At 38.1% G+C, this 16,529-nt stretch overlaps 1 protein-coding gene across 3 annotated transcripts in view; it reads left to right on the top strand.

The window, feature by feature from the left end:
- The window catches only part of Fbxw7 (F-box and WD repeat domain containing 7), a 160,308-nt gene that overhangs the window by 45,180 nt on the left and 98,599 nt on the right, over positions 1-16,529 (top strand). The window contains exons 2-4 of one of the 3 annotated variants that reach the window (XM_028789484.1): positions 562-609; positions 735-798; positions 3,632-3,751. In XM_028789484.1, coding sequence (XP_028645317.1) covers positions 3,638-3,751 — 114 coding nt within the window. In that variant the 5' untranslated portion in view covers positions 562-609; positions 735-798; positions 3,632-3,637. The remainder of the gene's footprint in view (positions 1-561; positions 610-734; positions 799-3,631; positions 3,752-16,529) is intronic. The other 2 variants (XM_028789485.1, XM_028789486.1) reach the window with 2 other exon arrangements.

The raw sequence follows: 16,529 nt of genomic DNA, 5'->3' as shown, positions 1-16,529 counted from the left end.
GTAGTGTGTCTAGCTCAGGCTGGCCTTGAGCTTCCTATTGAACCCCTGATCTTCTGTGTGCACTTTCCAAGACCCATACCCAGCTTATAATGGTAGAGAAAACACGAATTGTGCAGCTTGGCGCAGTGCTGTGTTCACACAGATGACTTAGTTGGCTGTTAAGAATGAAGTCATTAATATCAAAAAGATAACTATATGCTTTTTAAAGGCCTAAGTGAAGTGCCTGGTAAATAGTATGTTCCATAAATATTATTTAGAACTCTTATTCCTGAATTTTTGAACCTAATTAAACTTGAAACCCGACTGAGAGGATTTGTATTGTAGTAGTTTTATTAAGTAAGATGATTTAAATCTAACTTTTATAAATAGTAAAATCAGCTTGGCAGTTTATACATATTGTTTTGCTATGTATATTTTAGTAGTTTAAACTTTGCCAGTGTCTTGTAGTTTATTATCTCTTTCATGCATTATGTATACAAGTTATTCTTAAGATCATGAAAACTTTAGGCAGACTATGTTTAACTCTGACATTGAATAATTATTTTTATTTTTATTATTCAGGAAATCTCAACTATCAACGAGACTTTTAAAAGGCTCTCTAAATATTTGGTAAGTGCTTGCTTTCTTTGTACTTTTGCATGTTTTTTAAATTTATGTATATGCTACATGAACCCCTCTTGACAACAGTAAGTTAAATTACAATAAGAATTATATTTGTTTTCATTTTTACCTAGGTACGAGAATTTCTTCTCTTTATATCTTTTGTGATCCCTCTACACATTGTGTCTAAACAATCAGGTTAGTAAGTAGGAATGGTAGTTTATGAATTAAGACTTTTTCTACCTGAGATTTTATAATAATTGTCTATTAATTGCCAAAACATGCAGATAGATGATGATGATGATACTGTTTGTTGCTGACTGTTCCTTAATGCATTAAGTCTTGTTTACTACAGTGGAGCATAAGCACCATTACTGTGGGTTCGCATCTATGCTGTTTCCAATCTGGACTATCTTAATTTATCTGTTCTAAGATTAAAATGAAAACTTCTGTTTGTAGTTGCTTCTAATTAAGAATCTGGTAAGTTAATCATTTCACTAGAGTAAGCTGTTCCCCCCCCCCAACTCCCTTGTGTGTATATAATCTATGTGTGGTGTATCTATGTGTGCACATGTGAGTACAGGTATGTGTGTATGCATGCTGAAGCCAGAGGAAGATGTCAGGTGTCTCACTTTATCATCTTCTAACTTGTTCTCTTGAGACAGGTTCTCATTGAAACTCAGGCTCACCGTCTTTTGGCCAAGCTAACTGGGCAGCAAGCCCTAACAACCTTTTTGTGTCCCCCAACCCAGTAGTGGAGTTACAGGGCCACCTGACCATGCCTAGCTTTTATGTGCATGCTGGGAATCAAAGCTTAGGTTCTTATGCTTGCAAAGCAAGCACCTTTAGGCATCCCCAGCCCATCTCTTGATCCTGCTCCTTTTAGGCCGATTCCTTCCTGTCCATCTATGCATCCACCCATACACATATTATGTTTAGCCTGCACATAAGAGAAAGCAGGTGATAGTTTCTCTTCCCTGAGTTTGGCATAATTAACGATTAACGTGAGGATCCCCATTTCTACCCATCTTTTAAATGTATTTTTATTGTATCATGGTGCATGTGTACATGTTTCTTCATCCATTCATTTATCTGTTGTGTGGCAGCTGTGAACAGCGCTCCAGCAAACACTGATGTGCATAGCACTGTGCTGGCTGGTTCTTTTAGCTATGTGTCTAGGAATGGAATAACTGGATCACAAGAAGTTGTAGTTGTAGGTTTTTTTGAGAATCCTTTGTACTGATTTCCATAATGATTATACCAGCTTATATTTATACAACAGTGTATAAAGCCTTCCTTTTAATAGTGAAAAAATTTAAAGTGATTAAGTGTTCTATAAAATGAGATAAGATGCTGAGATATCCAATAATCAAGTACCATGGTATAGTTTGTGGTTGTTATGAATATAACCACACAAAAATGTTTATTTCATTATCTAGAGTCTCTAGATATATGAAGTGGAAAAAAACATATTTTTTGTATTAAACTGTTTACTGTATTTGAAACAGTCAGTATTTGACCAGAAGATATCTCCATAGCAGTTACAGCACATAAGCAGCAGTTATAGTCTTCTGTTTAGCACATACTTGCAATTTGTAGCAGGAACAACTAATGGAGCAAAGATGCTTGTGTGGCAGCTCATCTCTGGAATATATCACAAAGAAGGGGCTAGTTTGGCCCTCTCCTACATGTGAACCAACTGCCATCATTTTAGACTTCTGCCACATTGTAGGATATCTCATCTTAAATGTATTTATGACAGTTTACACACCAGAAAACCTCAGACTTTCATACTTTTCAGTGATTCTGAGTCTGTCAGGTATGCGTTCCTCACAGCCACTTGGGTGAAGGCTGCTTTCTTCACCCCTCGTCTCCCTCTCTTGGCAACAAGTGCTGGGCTTTCTGCTTGTGAGAGTTTGCCAGTTTTGGATATTTATAAAAATGCACCACATAGTATTTTTTCCTTTGTGCCTGGCTTCATTTAGCACAGCCTCATATATGTCATGTAGGTATTTAATTCATTTTTATGACTTGGTGTTCCTTCGTATGCCACATGTTCTCTGTTCATCAGTTGATAGATCTATTCTTTTGATTGTCAGGAGTGTGTTGTGAACTTGTGTGGGTATATATTTTCATTTTAGCATATGTGAATGGAGCGGGATTGTGTTCCTCTTCGAGTAGTGGTCAAAACAGCAGTACAGAGGGTCCTAGTTTCTTCACATCCTCATGGGCAATTCTGTGTATTTTAATCTTCCTGGTTGGTGTGAAAGGACACTTCATTGTGAGTGCTCTTATGTGCTTACTGGCCGTTTGTTGTCTCTGAAGAGCCATTCAAGTTTTTTGCTTAAAAAAAAGATTTATTTATTTTATTTATATGAGTACACTGTAGCTGTCTTCAGACACACCAGAAGAGGGCATCAGATCCATTATGGATGGTTGTGAGCCACCAAGTGGTTGCTGGGAATTGAACTCAGGACTTTGGAAGAGCAGTCAGTGCTCTTAACCACTGAGCCATCTCTCCAGCCCAGAACAAATACTTTTAATGTTGAATTGTGATCATTCTTTCCAAGTTGTGACTAGTAGACCTTTATTAAATATGTATGTGAGTTGCAAGTATTTTCTTCTGTTCTGTGGGTTATTATCCTTTTAGTTTGAAAAAGTCATTGAATGAAATGACTGATTTTGTTTTTTCAGATGGGTTTCTCTGTGTAGCCCTGGCTATCCTGGAACTTACTCTGTAGACCAGGATGGCCTCAACCTCAGAGATCTGCTTCTGCCTCCTGAGTGCTGGGTGTAAAGGTGTGTGACACCATTGCCTGGCAGCAGTATGAAAGATTTTAATTTTGATAGAGCTCAGCTATCATTTTGCTTTGTGTGTGGCACAAAGTTACAAGTTTTTTAAAAATAAGTCATCATTGATAGTTTGTCTGTGATAGGCTTCATCATCATAAGTCCATAAAGAACACTGGCATTTCTTGTGTTTGATGGCCAGAGCACAAAGGAAAGAATTTCTGTTGTATTTGTCTTTCAGTTCCTCATGTATTTGTTTCCACTAACCTTATGTTTGACTCTGTGTACTATTCGATGCCCGACACTACCTGCCCTTGGAGGTGAGGTGACGCAGAGTCAACGGCACAGTCTCCAGGAGCAGGTGAGAAACGCCACAGCAGGCTCATCTGAGCACTGCAGCAAGCTCCTTTAATACCCTCCGTCCATGCCCCATTGGTCCCAAGAAAACATCTCTTCTAAACAGCAATTCCTCATTGGCTGGCATTGTCTGCACCAGCAATCCTTTGTCTTTCAGGCAGTCCTCAATTAAGTCCTGCAGGAGATGCTTTTGTGGCTGTGCAGCCCCTGGAATTCTATGATGTGTGTGTTAGTTTCCCCTTCCCCTGAGATGAGACAGAGTCTTGTGCATCTCTGGCAGGTCCTGGATATCCCTACTTCCCAAGTACCGGAAGTTTTGCTTGCATGCCTTTGATTTCTGTTCTTGAAAGAAAATGGATTCATATATGAGATATATCTTTGTTACTTTTTGGCTGAGAATGTTTTTTGATTGGCGTGTGGCCAAAAGCTTTCTTAGGGGATCACAGAACACAAAGCTGATAGAAGAAATGCTGGGAAGAAGCTCTAAGGCAAGATGACATCAGAGGATGTACACTATATATCTGAGTACGATCTCTGTCCAGCTCTTTCACTGACTATCATAAACTACTCAGGTGCCCAGGTTATATCCCAGGTATCAGGCTGATGAATAGGAAGGCATGGTCCAGAGGTGAAGGAACTGAGCACAGGTTGCTGCATGCTGCAAAGGACACAGTTTGGCATTCCCATCCACAACAACACTAAAACCAGAAGTTCCTCTGAAAGATTATAGCAAAGTCCAGACAGACTGTTACCTTATTTACATAAGGAATTCTGTTTTCAAAGGACTCAAGAAGAATACTTAGAAGTGAATAGATAAAGCATAGAGGCACTTTAAAGATGCAGGAGAGTTTTAGGGCTGTCTGGAAGGAGAGTTAATTAAGTAAGCAAAACAAGTGTTTAGCAGTGAGGAGAGTCAATTAACTTAGAGTAATAAAAGTCATCAACTGGAAGGATGGGGAGGATAAAGACTAGAGAGTCCAAGTGAGAGGAATGCTAGCTGTGTGAAGTCACATGAGGGTAAATAATGGTTGCAGACTCAATTCAGTGGGAAGTGTCACCTACAAAACCAGGAAGTTCAGGCAGAAACAACATAAAAGAATCTACATTTAGCCATGTAAGTAGCTGAGCTGCTCAGTTGCCACAAATACAAAGAAAATCTTGAAAGCACTAATAGAGAAAGAACTTATCATGTTGGCTAGATGAGGAACTAGATGTTCAGTGAGCTGAAAGAAAAGCTATCAGATGTGAATTCTGTGATCATGATAATTTGAAAGTAAAATAAAGACTTGTTCAGATAGAGAAACACTGGGATTTTCTATCATCTCACCACAATTATGAATCGTTCTAGAGGAGATACATCAGTTTGCAGGGAAATAGCCCCAGAAGTCATATCAAAGCTAGTAAATATGTAATTTACTATAATTTTTCTAATTATAAAAAAGCTGAGCCGGGTGGTGGTGGCGCACACCTTTAATCCCAGCACTTGGGAGGCAGAGGCAGGCGGATTTCTGAGTTCGAGGCCAGCCTGGTCTACTGAGTGAGTTCCAGGACAGCCAGGGCTACACAGAGAAACCCTGTCTCGAAAAAAACAAACCAAACCAAAACCAAAACCAACCAACCAACCAAACAAACAAACAAAAAAAGCTGTATGATTTTCTTTACTGAAAAATTACAAACTATAGTACTATATTGTTGTGTAAATAATGTGTACATGAAAACATTTATCAAACTACACTGTTTCTTTCTGACTAAATTTGAATTTTGTTGTTGATTTTGTTAGGATCTTTATTGTGCTTTTGCTTATTTGAATGTATCTCTTGTGAAATGTCTGAGAAATGACCTATCAGACTCTTTAATAAGATATAATGTGACAAATGGACATTAAATGGTATTTAGTCTTTCAATATCTCAAATCTGTTTAAGTCTTTAGTTTCATTTCAGGTTGTTTAGTAGCATATTGTCACTTGAAATGAGAATTTTATAACAAATCTGCCATTCTAATTATTTCAGGTAGGCTATTCAGTGATGTTGATTACATTTACACTTCGGTATGCCTCTCGTTATTCCCGACAGAAACTCTGTACCCAGTATCAATGATCCTGCAGTTCCTCTTCTTTAAGTGTTATCAGACTGTCTGTCTGAGCCATGAGGGTGCTGTAAATTCTCACAAGAGCTGCTCGGACAAGTGTTTGCCGACTCTTCTCAGTTTGTGACTGATCTTTCAAAAGTCTTTTTTATTAGTTCGAAGGTCATTTTGTAGTTTTGCTTTTACATTTCGTAACTTTTATTTTAGAAATTCTTTTAGTATCTCTGTATAAAGCCTTTCTATTAGTTAGGTTCTCTAGAGTCACAGAACTTATGGAGTGTCTCTATATGTTAAGGGAAATTACTAGAATGACTTGCAGCTGTGAATGGGAAGTCCAAGAATCTAGTAGTTGTTCAGTCCCATGAGGCTAGTTGTTCCAGCTGGTCTTCTGGATAGGCTAGAATCCTGAAGAAGTAGGTTCCAATAGATGTGCTGGCAAGTAAGTGCAAGCAGGCAAAGAGAAATGAACCCTTCCTTCTTCCATTGTCCTCAGTAGGCCTCCAGTAGAAGATGTGGCCCAGTTTAAAGGTGTGTATTACCACACCTGGGTTTGGAACTTGCTCTGTCTGGCACAGGTGGCTTTGAACTCAGAGATCGGCTTGCCACTTATCTCCTGGGATTAAAGGCATGTACTACCTTACTTGGGCCTAAGCTTTTCATGGCCCCTAAGCCTCAAGATCTGGATCAAAAGCCAGTCTCATCTCATGTCAGGCTCTGCGTCAAAAGCCTGTGTCTTTCAACCTCAGGATCTAGATCACAGATGTGCCCTCCATTTCTGGATTGTAGTTCATTCTGGATGTGGTTACATTGACAACCAAGAATAGCCATCACATCCTAATAGCCCCAAATTCATTGCATAGACAAAGCTGGCCTCAGATTTGGATTGGATCTGCTGCCAAGACTTGAGGCCTACATTGTCAGCATGTACCACTATGCCTGACTTTATATAGATTTTTGTTCTTTTATTGTATTTTGGAAGGCTGAGTAATGGCCCCCAAATATGTCTACATCCTAATTTTCAAAAGCTGTGTTGTGTCTTGTCCTGAAGGAACTGCACATGTGGTTAAGAATGTTAAAATGAAGAGGCTAGGGAAGAGGAGATGAGAAAAAGATGTATAGGTGGCAGTGTGCTTTGAAGGAGGAGAAAAGGTCCAGTAGTCTACCAGATTTAATAAGCTTTCTGCATGCTATAAAGTAAAGGGGAAAAAATTAACTTGACTTTCCAGCACTTTGGATTTTAGCTCGGTGAAACTAGTTTTGAACGTCTAATCTCAAGAACCTTGAGTTAAAGAACTTTCTTTCTGCCAGTGAGTTTTTGTGATAGTTGCAGTAGCCACTACTATTTTGCTAAAAATCCCCTCTGATGTGTGTGTGAAGCATGTGTAGCAATTGGTAGAATTTTGAAGAACATGAAAGGAGAACACCTAGCCTGTCTTGAATATCACAGAAATACAAAAGCTTTGCTGCTGAAGCCTCAGAAGGAAGTAAAGGAACCTGGTAAAGAAAGCTGGACTTGGAGCTAGAGAGATAGTAGGAAGTGTTAAGGATTCTTGCTGCTCTTGTAGAGAACAGGGTTAAGTTCCCTGCATCAACATTAGGCAACTCCCAACATCCTGTACCCTCTCGGTGCCTCTTCAGGGACATACATGCATCTGCCCATACAAACACACATGGTCACAGCACTAGCATGCTCACACACAAACAAGTAAATAAGGAATACTTGAAAGAAATTCTCACGAATAGACTGCTGGTGGAGATTTAAATGTTAAAGGTACCTGTGGGTGCGTGTATGGAGGCCAGAGGTCGATCTTGCACGACTTTCTAACACAGGGCCTCACTGAATGTAGAATTTCCCAGTGGGTTATACTGGCTGGTCAGTGAGCCCCTCATGTTCCTGCTCCTACTTCCTCAGTTCTAGGATCGCTCCTGGTTTGCTAGCCTTTTTACACGGGGATCTGAATTCAGTTCAGGTCTTCATGCTTGGATGCAAGCATTTTGCCTACCTAGCCATCCCCTTAGTCCCTAAATTTATAGTTTTCATAAAATGGCAGTATTACTTGGAACAAACTTCTTTTGAGCTGGGGACCAAACCTGAGGTGAGGATTTGCAAGCTCTACCACAGAGTTGTTTCCCTAACCCTGTATGCTTAGGCATTATCATAAAGACTTTGTCACTTTTTGAACACATGAACATTGTACAATTTAATGCAGAATTCAGAACTTCTCTTTTTTAAAAATTGAATTTACGATGGAAATTTATTTATTTAGCATAATATATTAATTCATTTAGATTAGCTTACTTATTGAGGAAAATTATTTGGAAACTGGAAGTATGTTGTTTTTAGGATCATCTTAAGTGGTAATTTTTGATAATGGCTAATGAGTACATTTGAATTATAAAGTCCATACATTCAGCCCTTACCTACCTCTAAGTCCTTTATAGTGTGGTCTTGTTTGCTTGTTTTCTGATAGAATCATATGCAAGAATATAATTACTATGTTTTTAGTCATCACTACATTGAAATTCAGTGTTTAAGTTTAAAGTAAAATGTAATGCTACTTAGTGTGGAATTGCTAAATTCCATAATATTACAGTTCCCTCTTCTGTCATGTCAGAGTTACTGCACCATGCTTAGCCTGTCTGATTCCAGGAATTACCAGGAAACTGTACCAATTATATTGTTAGTATTTCTTTAATAGTTGAATTTAGAATATCCATTGCCAAAAGTTAAATGTAGTCAATATGGGAGATTGGATCGGTCAACAAGGTAAGGAACACTGAAAAACACAGGCATTGTGCAATTGATGGCATCTAATATGTTCTGCAGGAGATCTAGGCACCCAGTGGGGTGGATTAAGGTGATGGAAGAAGCCAGTGGAACAGAGCGCTGCTCTGTACATCTGCTCAGAACTTGTTAACTGTAAAAGATGTTGAGACAATATGGGAATTTGACTATTGACTGGTGTTAATTATTATGGAAATTCGGTTAATCTGAGGATCCGATCGTGTGGTGATTCTGTGCACATGAGAGGCACTTATGGAGTGTGTGAGTGTAAAGTATGTAGGTATGGTATTTGGGACTTAATTTAAAATAACTACAAGGAAGATTAAAAGTCAAAGCAATATTGGTGATATTTTGAATTGAATATAGGTGTAATAGATATAAAATATAAATATACTGTTCTTTTTTATGTATATTGGAAACTTTTCATGAAAAAATTCAGGTTTTTACCTACAAACTGTTTTGCTGGTGCCATTCCTTTCCTAACATTTACAAGTCTTCTGAGATATTGGATAGTTTTACTTAAATTTTTGTTGCAGAAATAAGGCTCTTCTTATAAACCCATTTAACCTTTCCTCCTGTATTTTCTTCTTGTTCCCTCTCACAATTGATTGTAGTAATTATTCTGGTTGTTAATGTCTTCTTTTTAAACTTGATTTTGTCTTTTTTGTGGGAATATAAATTTAATTCTAGCGGAAGAGATTTCTATTTCTGTTATAGAACCTTCATTGCTCTTACTTGCCTAGCATATTAGACACCTAATAAATATTTGAGTGAGTGAGTGGGAAGTAGTTCTAGAAAACTGAGGACATGGAGTTTGGTCAAGAACAGAGCCAAAGAAAATGTTTTTGAAAGTTAATCGAACAGAGCTATGGAAACCTTAACATTTGGGGAAAAATGCAGGCTAATATGTACAGATTTGGAAAAGTAAGTCACCACCTCCTGTTGAAACCTTGTTAGTATTTTATACATTCAACATCGTCTCAACAGGAATTACTCTAAGTTATTGTGCTGTACTTGTCCCAATTGTCTTCAAAATGTTCTCTTGAGTTTTTGAAACAAAATCTTACTGATTTCCAACTTAGATGGAAGTGGTCTTCCTGTTCAGCCTCTTAACTCTCTGGGATTTCATGCCTGTGCTGCTGTGACTGTCCTTATTTTATGAGCCTGGTCTGTGAAGGTGGTTGTGAGCTGCCATGTGGGTGCTGGGAATTGTACCTTGATCCTTTGGACGAACAGAACAACCAGTGCCTTAAACGAAGTAAGAAGGATGGCATTGTGTTTCATTTTTGTAAATGTATTTAAGGACTGGCTTGAAATATATTTTAGCTTCTGTGTTTAGCCAAGTTGTGTGTACGGAACCTTGTCAGGTAAATAACTACAGGTGCCCTCTTGTAACGTAGATTGAGAGTGACAGACTAAGCAACTTCTTAGTAGTGTTGAAAACAGTTTTGGTCTCATAGATTCCATGCAAGAATCCTGGGAGCCCTCGGAGTCCATATTGCTGGAGTGAATAATTTCTTACTGGGATACTGTTTATGAACAACACGGTATGTTTGTAAATGGAAGAGTCATTGTTTAAAGATGTTAGAACCAGTTTGGTGAGTTTATATTTGAGGTATTTTTCTTAAGGACTATTGACAGTCACTTATGTTTACTTACACAGGCCAAAAAGTGTCCTGTTGCAAAGTTGTGTTTGTAGTTTTCTGAGGATGGATGGACGGATGGATGATGAATGAATGGAGGGATCGAGGGAGGGATCGAGGGAGGGAGCTGGAGCTTTAACCACGGGCCTTGTGCATGCTAGGCTAACTGTCAAGACTACTGCTTAACAGATTCACTATACATAAAATATTTAACTTTTCAAAGGAAGAATTTGACATTGAGTTACTTATGCTCATTAAGAAGGGAATTAGTTAACTTTATTGAAGTAGTCATGAAGGCTGGGAATGTGGTTAAGATGGTTTGAATGAGAATGGCCCCCGATGGTTAATATATTTGAAAGCTTGTCCTTAGTAGGTGAAACTGCTTAGGGAGGGTTAGGTGATGTGAGTCTTGTTGGAGGAGCTGTGTCATTGGGGGTTGGGCTCTGATATTTCAAAAACCAAGACCAGAACCAATGTCTCTCTCTGCCTCAAACCTTTTCCAGGGCTATGCCTGCCTGCTGCCATGCTTCATGTCATAATAGTTATGAACTCACCATCTGAAACTAAGCCCCAGTTAAGTTTTTCTAAAAGTTGTTTTGCTCAGAGCGGTAGAGCAGTCACTAAGACAATGGTAGACTACTTGCTTACCATGCTTAAAGCCCTGGTTTCCGTCCCTAGCAGTACACAGAGAAGGAAAGCCATACTTTTAACTTATTAATACATGTTTTCTCTACTTTTTAAACAGGCCTGTAGGAAGACTTGATTAAATATTTACTGTCTTCCCTCCCCAACAGTATTCTCATTTTTCTGATATTTTATAATTGTTGGTTAGTCTTCAAGTTCTTTCTGTATGCAACCTAGTGATCAATATTACATTGAATTAGCTAACAGGGATGAAAAATGATAAATAATGAAAATAACCATTGTTGCTTATGTTCTATTTTTGTTAGAACTAATTTTAAGAGCCAGGGGATATTGGGGATGATATAGGAATTGAAGCTGATGAAACATTTCATGCTTTTGGATCTTTTATTTTAGGCCTTGTGTAGAAACAGATACCTTGCTTTCATTGAGAGCAGCATACATTTGCTGGGAACTTTAAATTGATTCTTGCTTTATTTTACACACGATGATGTGTGTCACTATTCTGAGCACTGTAAATTATGTCAGGTGTTAATGCTTGGTACGTGTCCTTACACTAGCACAATACTTTAATTTTTGTTGTTACTTTCTTTAGCTCCCTCCCCTACCTCCCATATTAGCATTAGCAGCAGTTAAGACCCTACCCTAATGTCTCTGATGAGCATCTCAAAAGGTAGCAATATGGTTAAAGCTTGATTTTACAGGTTTTGTTGCTAAATCATTTTAGACACTTAGGTTGGTAGTCCTTTGCATTTTCCATGTACTGTGTTCTTTGGCTAGTATAGCAGCAGCAGCAGCATGGGAAGGTAGAGTTAATAATGGCAGTCCAGCTCAATCTCAATTGGATCTACTGATGAGATTTATATTCTTTTGAATACAGTGTTTTCAGCAGGCGAGTAAGAAATTATTTTGCATGTTTCTTTCCATACTCTGTTTTTTTCCCCTCTGTGAAGTGCATGCCTGTTTCTAGGTATTCTGGGAAAACTGATTTAAGTATAACACGAGTATCTAAAGGACAGTGCAAGGTGAGGGCAGAAAGATTACTGACTCTTCCTAGCTCTAAAGCAGGGAAGGAACTGAGCGTGAGACAGATGCAGAGCCTTCCAATGCCTCAAACATAGGCTCTTTTAATAGAAGATATTTTGTTATCTTTACTTTACTTTTTTTTAAAGGTGTGTTAAAAAGAGTTGACATCATTGGTATATGAATGTTCATTAAATTATTTTGAATATAATTATTTAAAAAGACTAATATGTTTGTATTACTGTGACTCTTATTCTGGGAATTCAGAAAGAATTATAATTACTGGATGTAAGTAACTATGTTATCAGGAAAGGTAGAATGTTTTAAGTATAAAATTGTTAGGGAATGACTAACACCTTCAGTACTGTTTGCTAATGCTTTCAGTGTGATTTTCAGGTTCTGAATTTGTCTACCGAAATGCAGATGACCAAGGGAAAGATGCCTCATCAGGATAGGTCTTGATAGCTTTTTAGTTCTTGCAAATAAGTACATAGCCACATCCTTTTCTTCTCAGTAAGCCTCAGAACATTTATGACAGCAGGGAATCTACGGCTCACCTTGCTGCTTGTCTCATCACTATCTGTAGTGAAATTCTGCAGGAGATTTTCTTGTCGTTATCCCTCAGGCCCAAGTTGAGCATGCAGAGGGAATTTCTTACCTTTCACATTGTATTCAGCCATCCTCCTGCCTCTCCCACCACTGTTCAAAGATTTGTGCTACCTACTGTTCACATCTATAGTTCGTTACTAGTATTTTTAAAAAAGATCTAGGCTCGTGTTTTCTATTTCTCATTGAGTTTTAGGTTGACTATCAAGCCTGAGAACACTTCTGTCTGTTAACTGTAGTAGAGAAGTAAAGCGAGTGGTCATTCTTACTGTGAGAGCTTGGCAGGCGTCTTAAGTGTAGAGTCAGAGGTCATCAGTTCTTAGTGGTGAGCTAGTCTGTCCGGTAATTTGCTCTCGTTGTCTCAGAGCAGCGCTGCAGCGGTTCTCTACAGAGTCTGAGGCTTTCTTGAACAGTGTAGGAAACAGCGAGGGGTGGGGCTCTTTCCGGTTGGCTGTTGAAGTCGCGTCCATTTACAGAGGGAACAGGTTGGATAGGCTGAGCTGAAGGCGTAGGCAAACAGATCCAAAACTGATGGAAGACAGAAAGAGTGGTTAGTATGTTTGGGGGTGTCTTGAGCTTGCTCCTTTGCTGCTAAGTTTTTGAGCTTTAATATAAACACGTTGAAATATTAAAGCACCTTACATTCTTTGTGTACTAGCCCGGAGACTTAATGCTTTTCACAGAGTTTCTTGGTGATGAGTTTGTGGCTGCTATCTTCTGTAGTAAAGTTGGTTTTTTGTCTGTTTTTAATTCGCTTTTAGCAGTTTTCTTTCAGCCAGAGAGCTGCAGAATGAGTCAGTTAGCCAGTTTTAGTATATATAGGACATTATTAGTTGTGATCTTTTAAAGCCAAATTCTCTTTTAACGATCAAGTCAATGTGTGGCTGTGGCTGCAGCAACATTATTTCTTTTTTAATGAAGAGGTTGAACCGTTCGACGTGCTGCTCCGATCTGTTCCCTTGTAGCTATACATCAGACCAGTTGCAGAGATTTTCCATCGAATGTCCCAGGCAACTAAAGGTAACTACACAGCTTTATTTCAAATAAGAATATACAGTTAAAATGGCTGCATTATAAGTAGGACCAAATGATTAAACGTAAAAGACCAATTAAGATGTTCTTAGCAGTTTTCTTGACCTTGCAGTAGCTATCCAATATCATTTTGTCATCATCAGATTGTGGCAGTGGAAATGTACTGCAGTAATTGATTTTGTAATAGGATCAGGTGATTTACCAGCGGCACTGAGAACCACTTGCTTGCTTTGAGTGTGCAGTACTCTAACAGCTGTGTGATTGCAGCCTAGAGCTGATGTGAGGTGGCTGGCCACCCACAGTAGCAGCATTTACTTTAGAAATTGCAAGGAGTTTGTTTGTTTGCTGTGCTGTCAGTTTTACTTGAGCGTTCATGTGAAATCTTAGAAATTACGATTTTCTTTTTCACTCACCAGTTCATAAAAAGTTTATTGGTTTGACTGACCCTAAATATAACAAAACACAGTCTTCTCTCTCCACTTCTAAGCTCAGCATCAACATACTGTGCTGGTGACCATGACGACATGTGTCTAAAACCTGAGCTTTTGTTAACTATTGTACATTATCTGAATTAAGTAAAATACTCTTAACACCTGCAAATCTCATCACACTTCAGCTCTAGCTGTTTGATAATACTGGGACTAAAGGAAATTATTTACCCAGAGAAGTTACTAGAAAATTGCTGCGTCTTATTTTGGTTTTTGATTTCACTGGTTTATTTAGGAAGTCTGAACTGTATAATTTATTATTTAATACCCAAAATTTATAAAATGAGTATGTTTTAACAATGTTTGTTTTTTTCTTCCTATGCCTTTAAAGCAAATAATTGGTTACAAATACGTGTGTACAGAGCTCATTCTTGGTGCAGAATGCACCTGCTGTTATAGGAATGGGAGACCCTGCATTGAGATCCTGGCTGCTGAGATTCTGCTACAATGAGCTTTTGCTTAGCTTTGCTGTATTAGTGGGGAAGAAAAAAACAAACCAATATTTTCTCCCTCACTCCTTCCCTTGCCAGAACCACTAACTCTGTTTAGTATGTAATACAGTGTTTTGTACAAACCACATACACAGGGATAATAATGACTTTTCTGTCATTCCTTAGATATATTCTTACTTTTAGCCTTACTATATTTCATAACAATTAAGATAATATTAAAAATTAGCTTTTGCAGAATCAAGCAGAGTACTGCCATTGCATATGCTATGTGAGGAGCTCCCCTTTCTGATAAACCCAGAGGCTAGTTCTTAAACTGTTTGAAGCCTTAGTGTTTTCTTGAAAGGTGAAAATATTAACAGTCACACCTTGGCCAAATTGAGATACTTAAAAAGGTAATTATAGATGATACAATATCATCTATACTGGAGATTGTAGTCTTTATTCTTTTTCTTTGGATGAGTTTCTTCTTAACCTCCTCCTGCCAACAACAGAAATCTCTCTGCATACATTGGTAATATGTACATAAGGATGTTATTACTATTTAAGATTTGTTCAAGGGCATGTCTAAGTTCAGTATTGAAAATGTTAAATGATGTACCATCACCAAATCAATTAGTGATAAATATTTCACTATAATACTACTTCCTACACGAGTGAATTTTCAGGAGTGGGTTAGATTTCATTAACTACTTCCCTCTCTCATGACAGAAAAGCTTGGCACTTACTAATTGTACAGAAGAAAAATATAAATCTATGTTAATATGTGAAGAATCAATGATCAAACAATGGGAGTAGAAAGTACAATTTGTCCTTCTATAATAAAGTTCTGTAGTGTGAATCAGTTCATGCATTTGTCACTGAGGGATGAAGCTGGTATAGTGGTAAAGTCACTTCAGTCCACCATGTTCTTAAGTAATATAAATGCATCTATTGCTGTGATAAAACACCATGTCCAAAAAGCAACTTGGGGAGTTGGGTAAAGAAAGGTTTATTTCAGCTTACAGTTTCACATCACAGTCCATCACTGAGGGAAGTCAGAACAGGAGCTCATACAAAGTAGAAGCATAGAGGCAGGAATTGATGCAGAGGCCATGGAAAAGGGCTTCTTCTCCACGGCTTTCTTATACCATCTAGGCCCATCTAAGCCCTGAGACATCAGTCAAGAAAATGCCTTACAGACTTGACTACAAATAAATCCTGTGGAAGCAGAGATTCCTCTTTCTTAGATGACTGACTAGAGCTTATGTTGGTTTTTTCAGTAAGAGGGTATTATCAATATATAATGACATTAAGAATAGAATTAAGGGCCAGAGAGGCACTTGCTACCAGGCCTGGTTACCTGAATTCATTTTCCACAACCCACATGATAAGAAAAAAATGACTCCTGAAATTGTCTTCTGATTTCCACACATGCACCATGGCCTGCATGCACACAATACATACAGATGCTAAATGAACATTCTAAAACAAACAAAAACAATTCTACAGAAAAGGACAACTACAGCTTCAACTACTAAGCTTCCCATGTTAGACTCCCTAGTAATGCTTTGGGTGCAGGTAAAGATATGAAATACTTTCTTCATGTTATTTTTACAGAAATGAGGCAGTGATAAAAAGGACTATATCCTATCTGAATTCATTTCAACAGTTTCATGACAAGCAGAAATGTACCCTAAATCATAAGACCTAGAACTGACATTAGGTGGTCATGCTTGTCTGTGTTTTATTAGAATAGTTAGTGTTGGTAGTATACAGTTCAAGACTGCAGAATTTTCTGAGTGCCACATACCTATTTTCAGAACTGGATTTTGCAGAATTTCCCTCTTTTTCACAGAAAGACAGATTGTTTATTATTTGTGTGAATGTGGAACATGTGAATGTGGAACATGTGTTGTCTAAGCATGGATATGTATGTATAGGTGTGTATGCACAAGTGTACACACGAAGGGTATTAACTGTCTTAATCTATCTCACCTGTATATTTTGAGACAAGTTTGTCCCAACCCATCCAGGTGAGACACACCA

The sequence above is a fragment of the Grammomys surdaster genome, unplaced genomic scaffold (assembly GCF_004785775.1).
Source record: "Grammomys surdaster isolate TR1022 unplaced genomic scaffold, NIH_TR_1.0 125834, whole genome shotgun sequence".
Taxonomy (NCBI): Eukaryota; Metazoa; Chordata; class Mammalia; order Rodentia; family Muridae; genus Grammomys; species Grammomys surdaster.
This window is presented reverse-complemented; position numbering and strand designations above follow the sequence as displayed.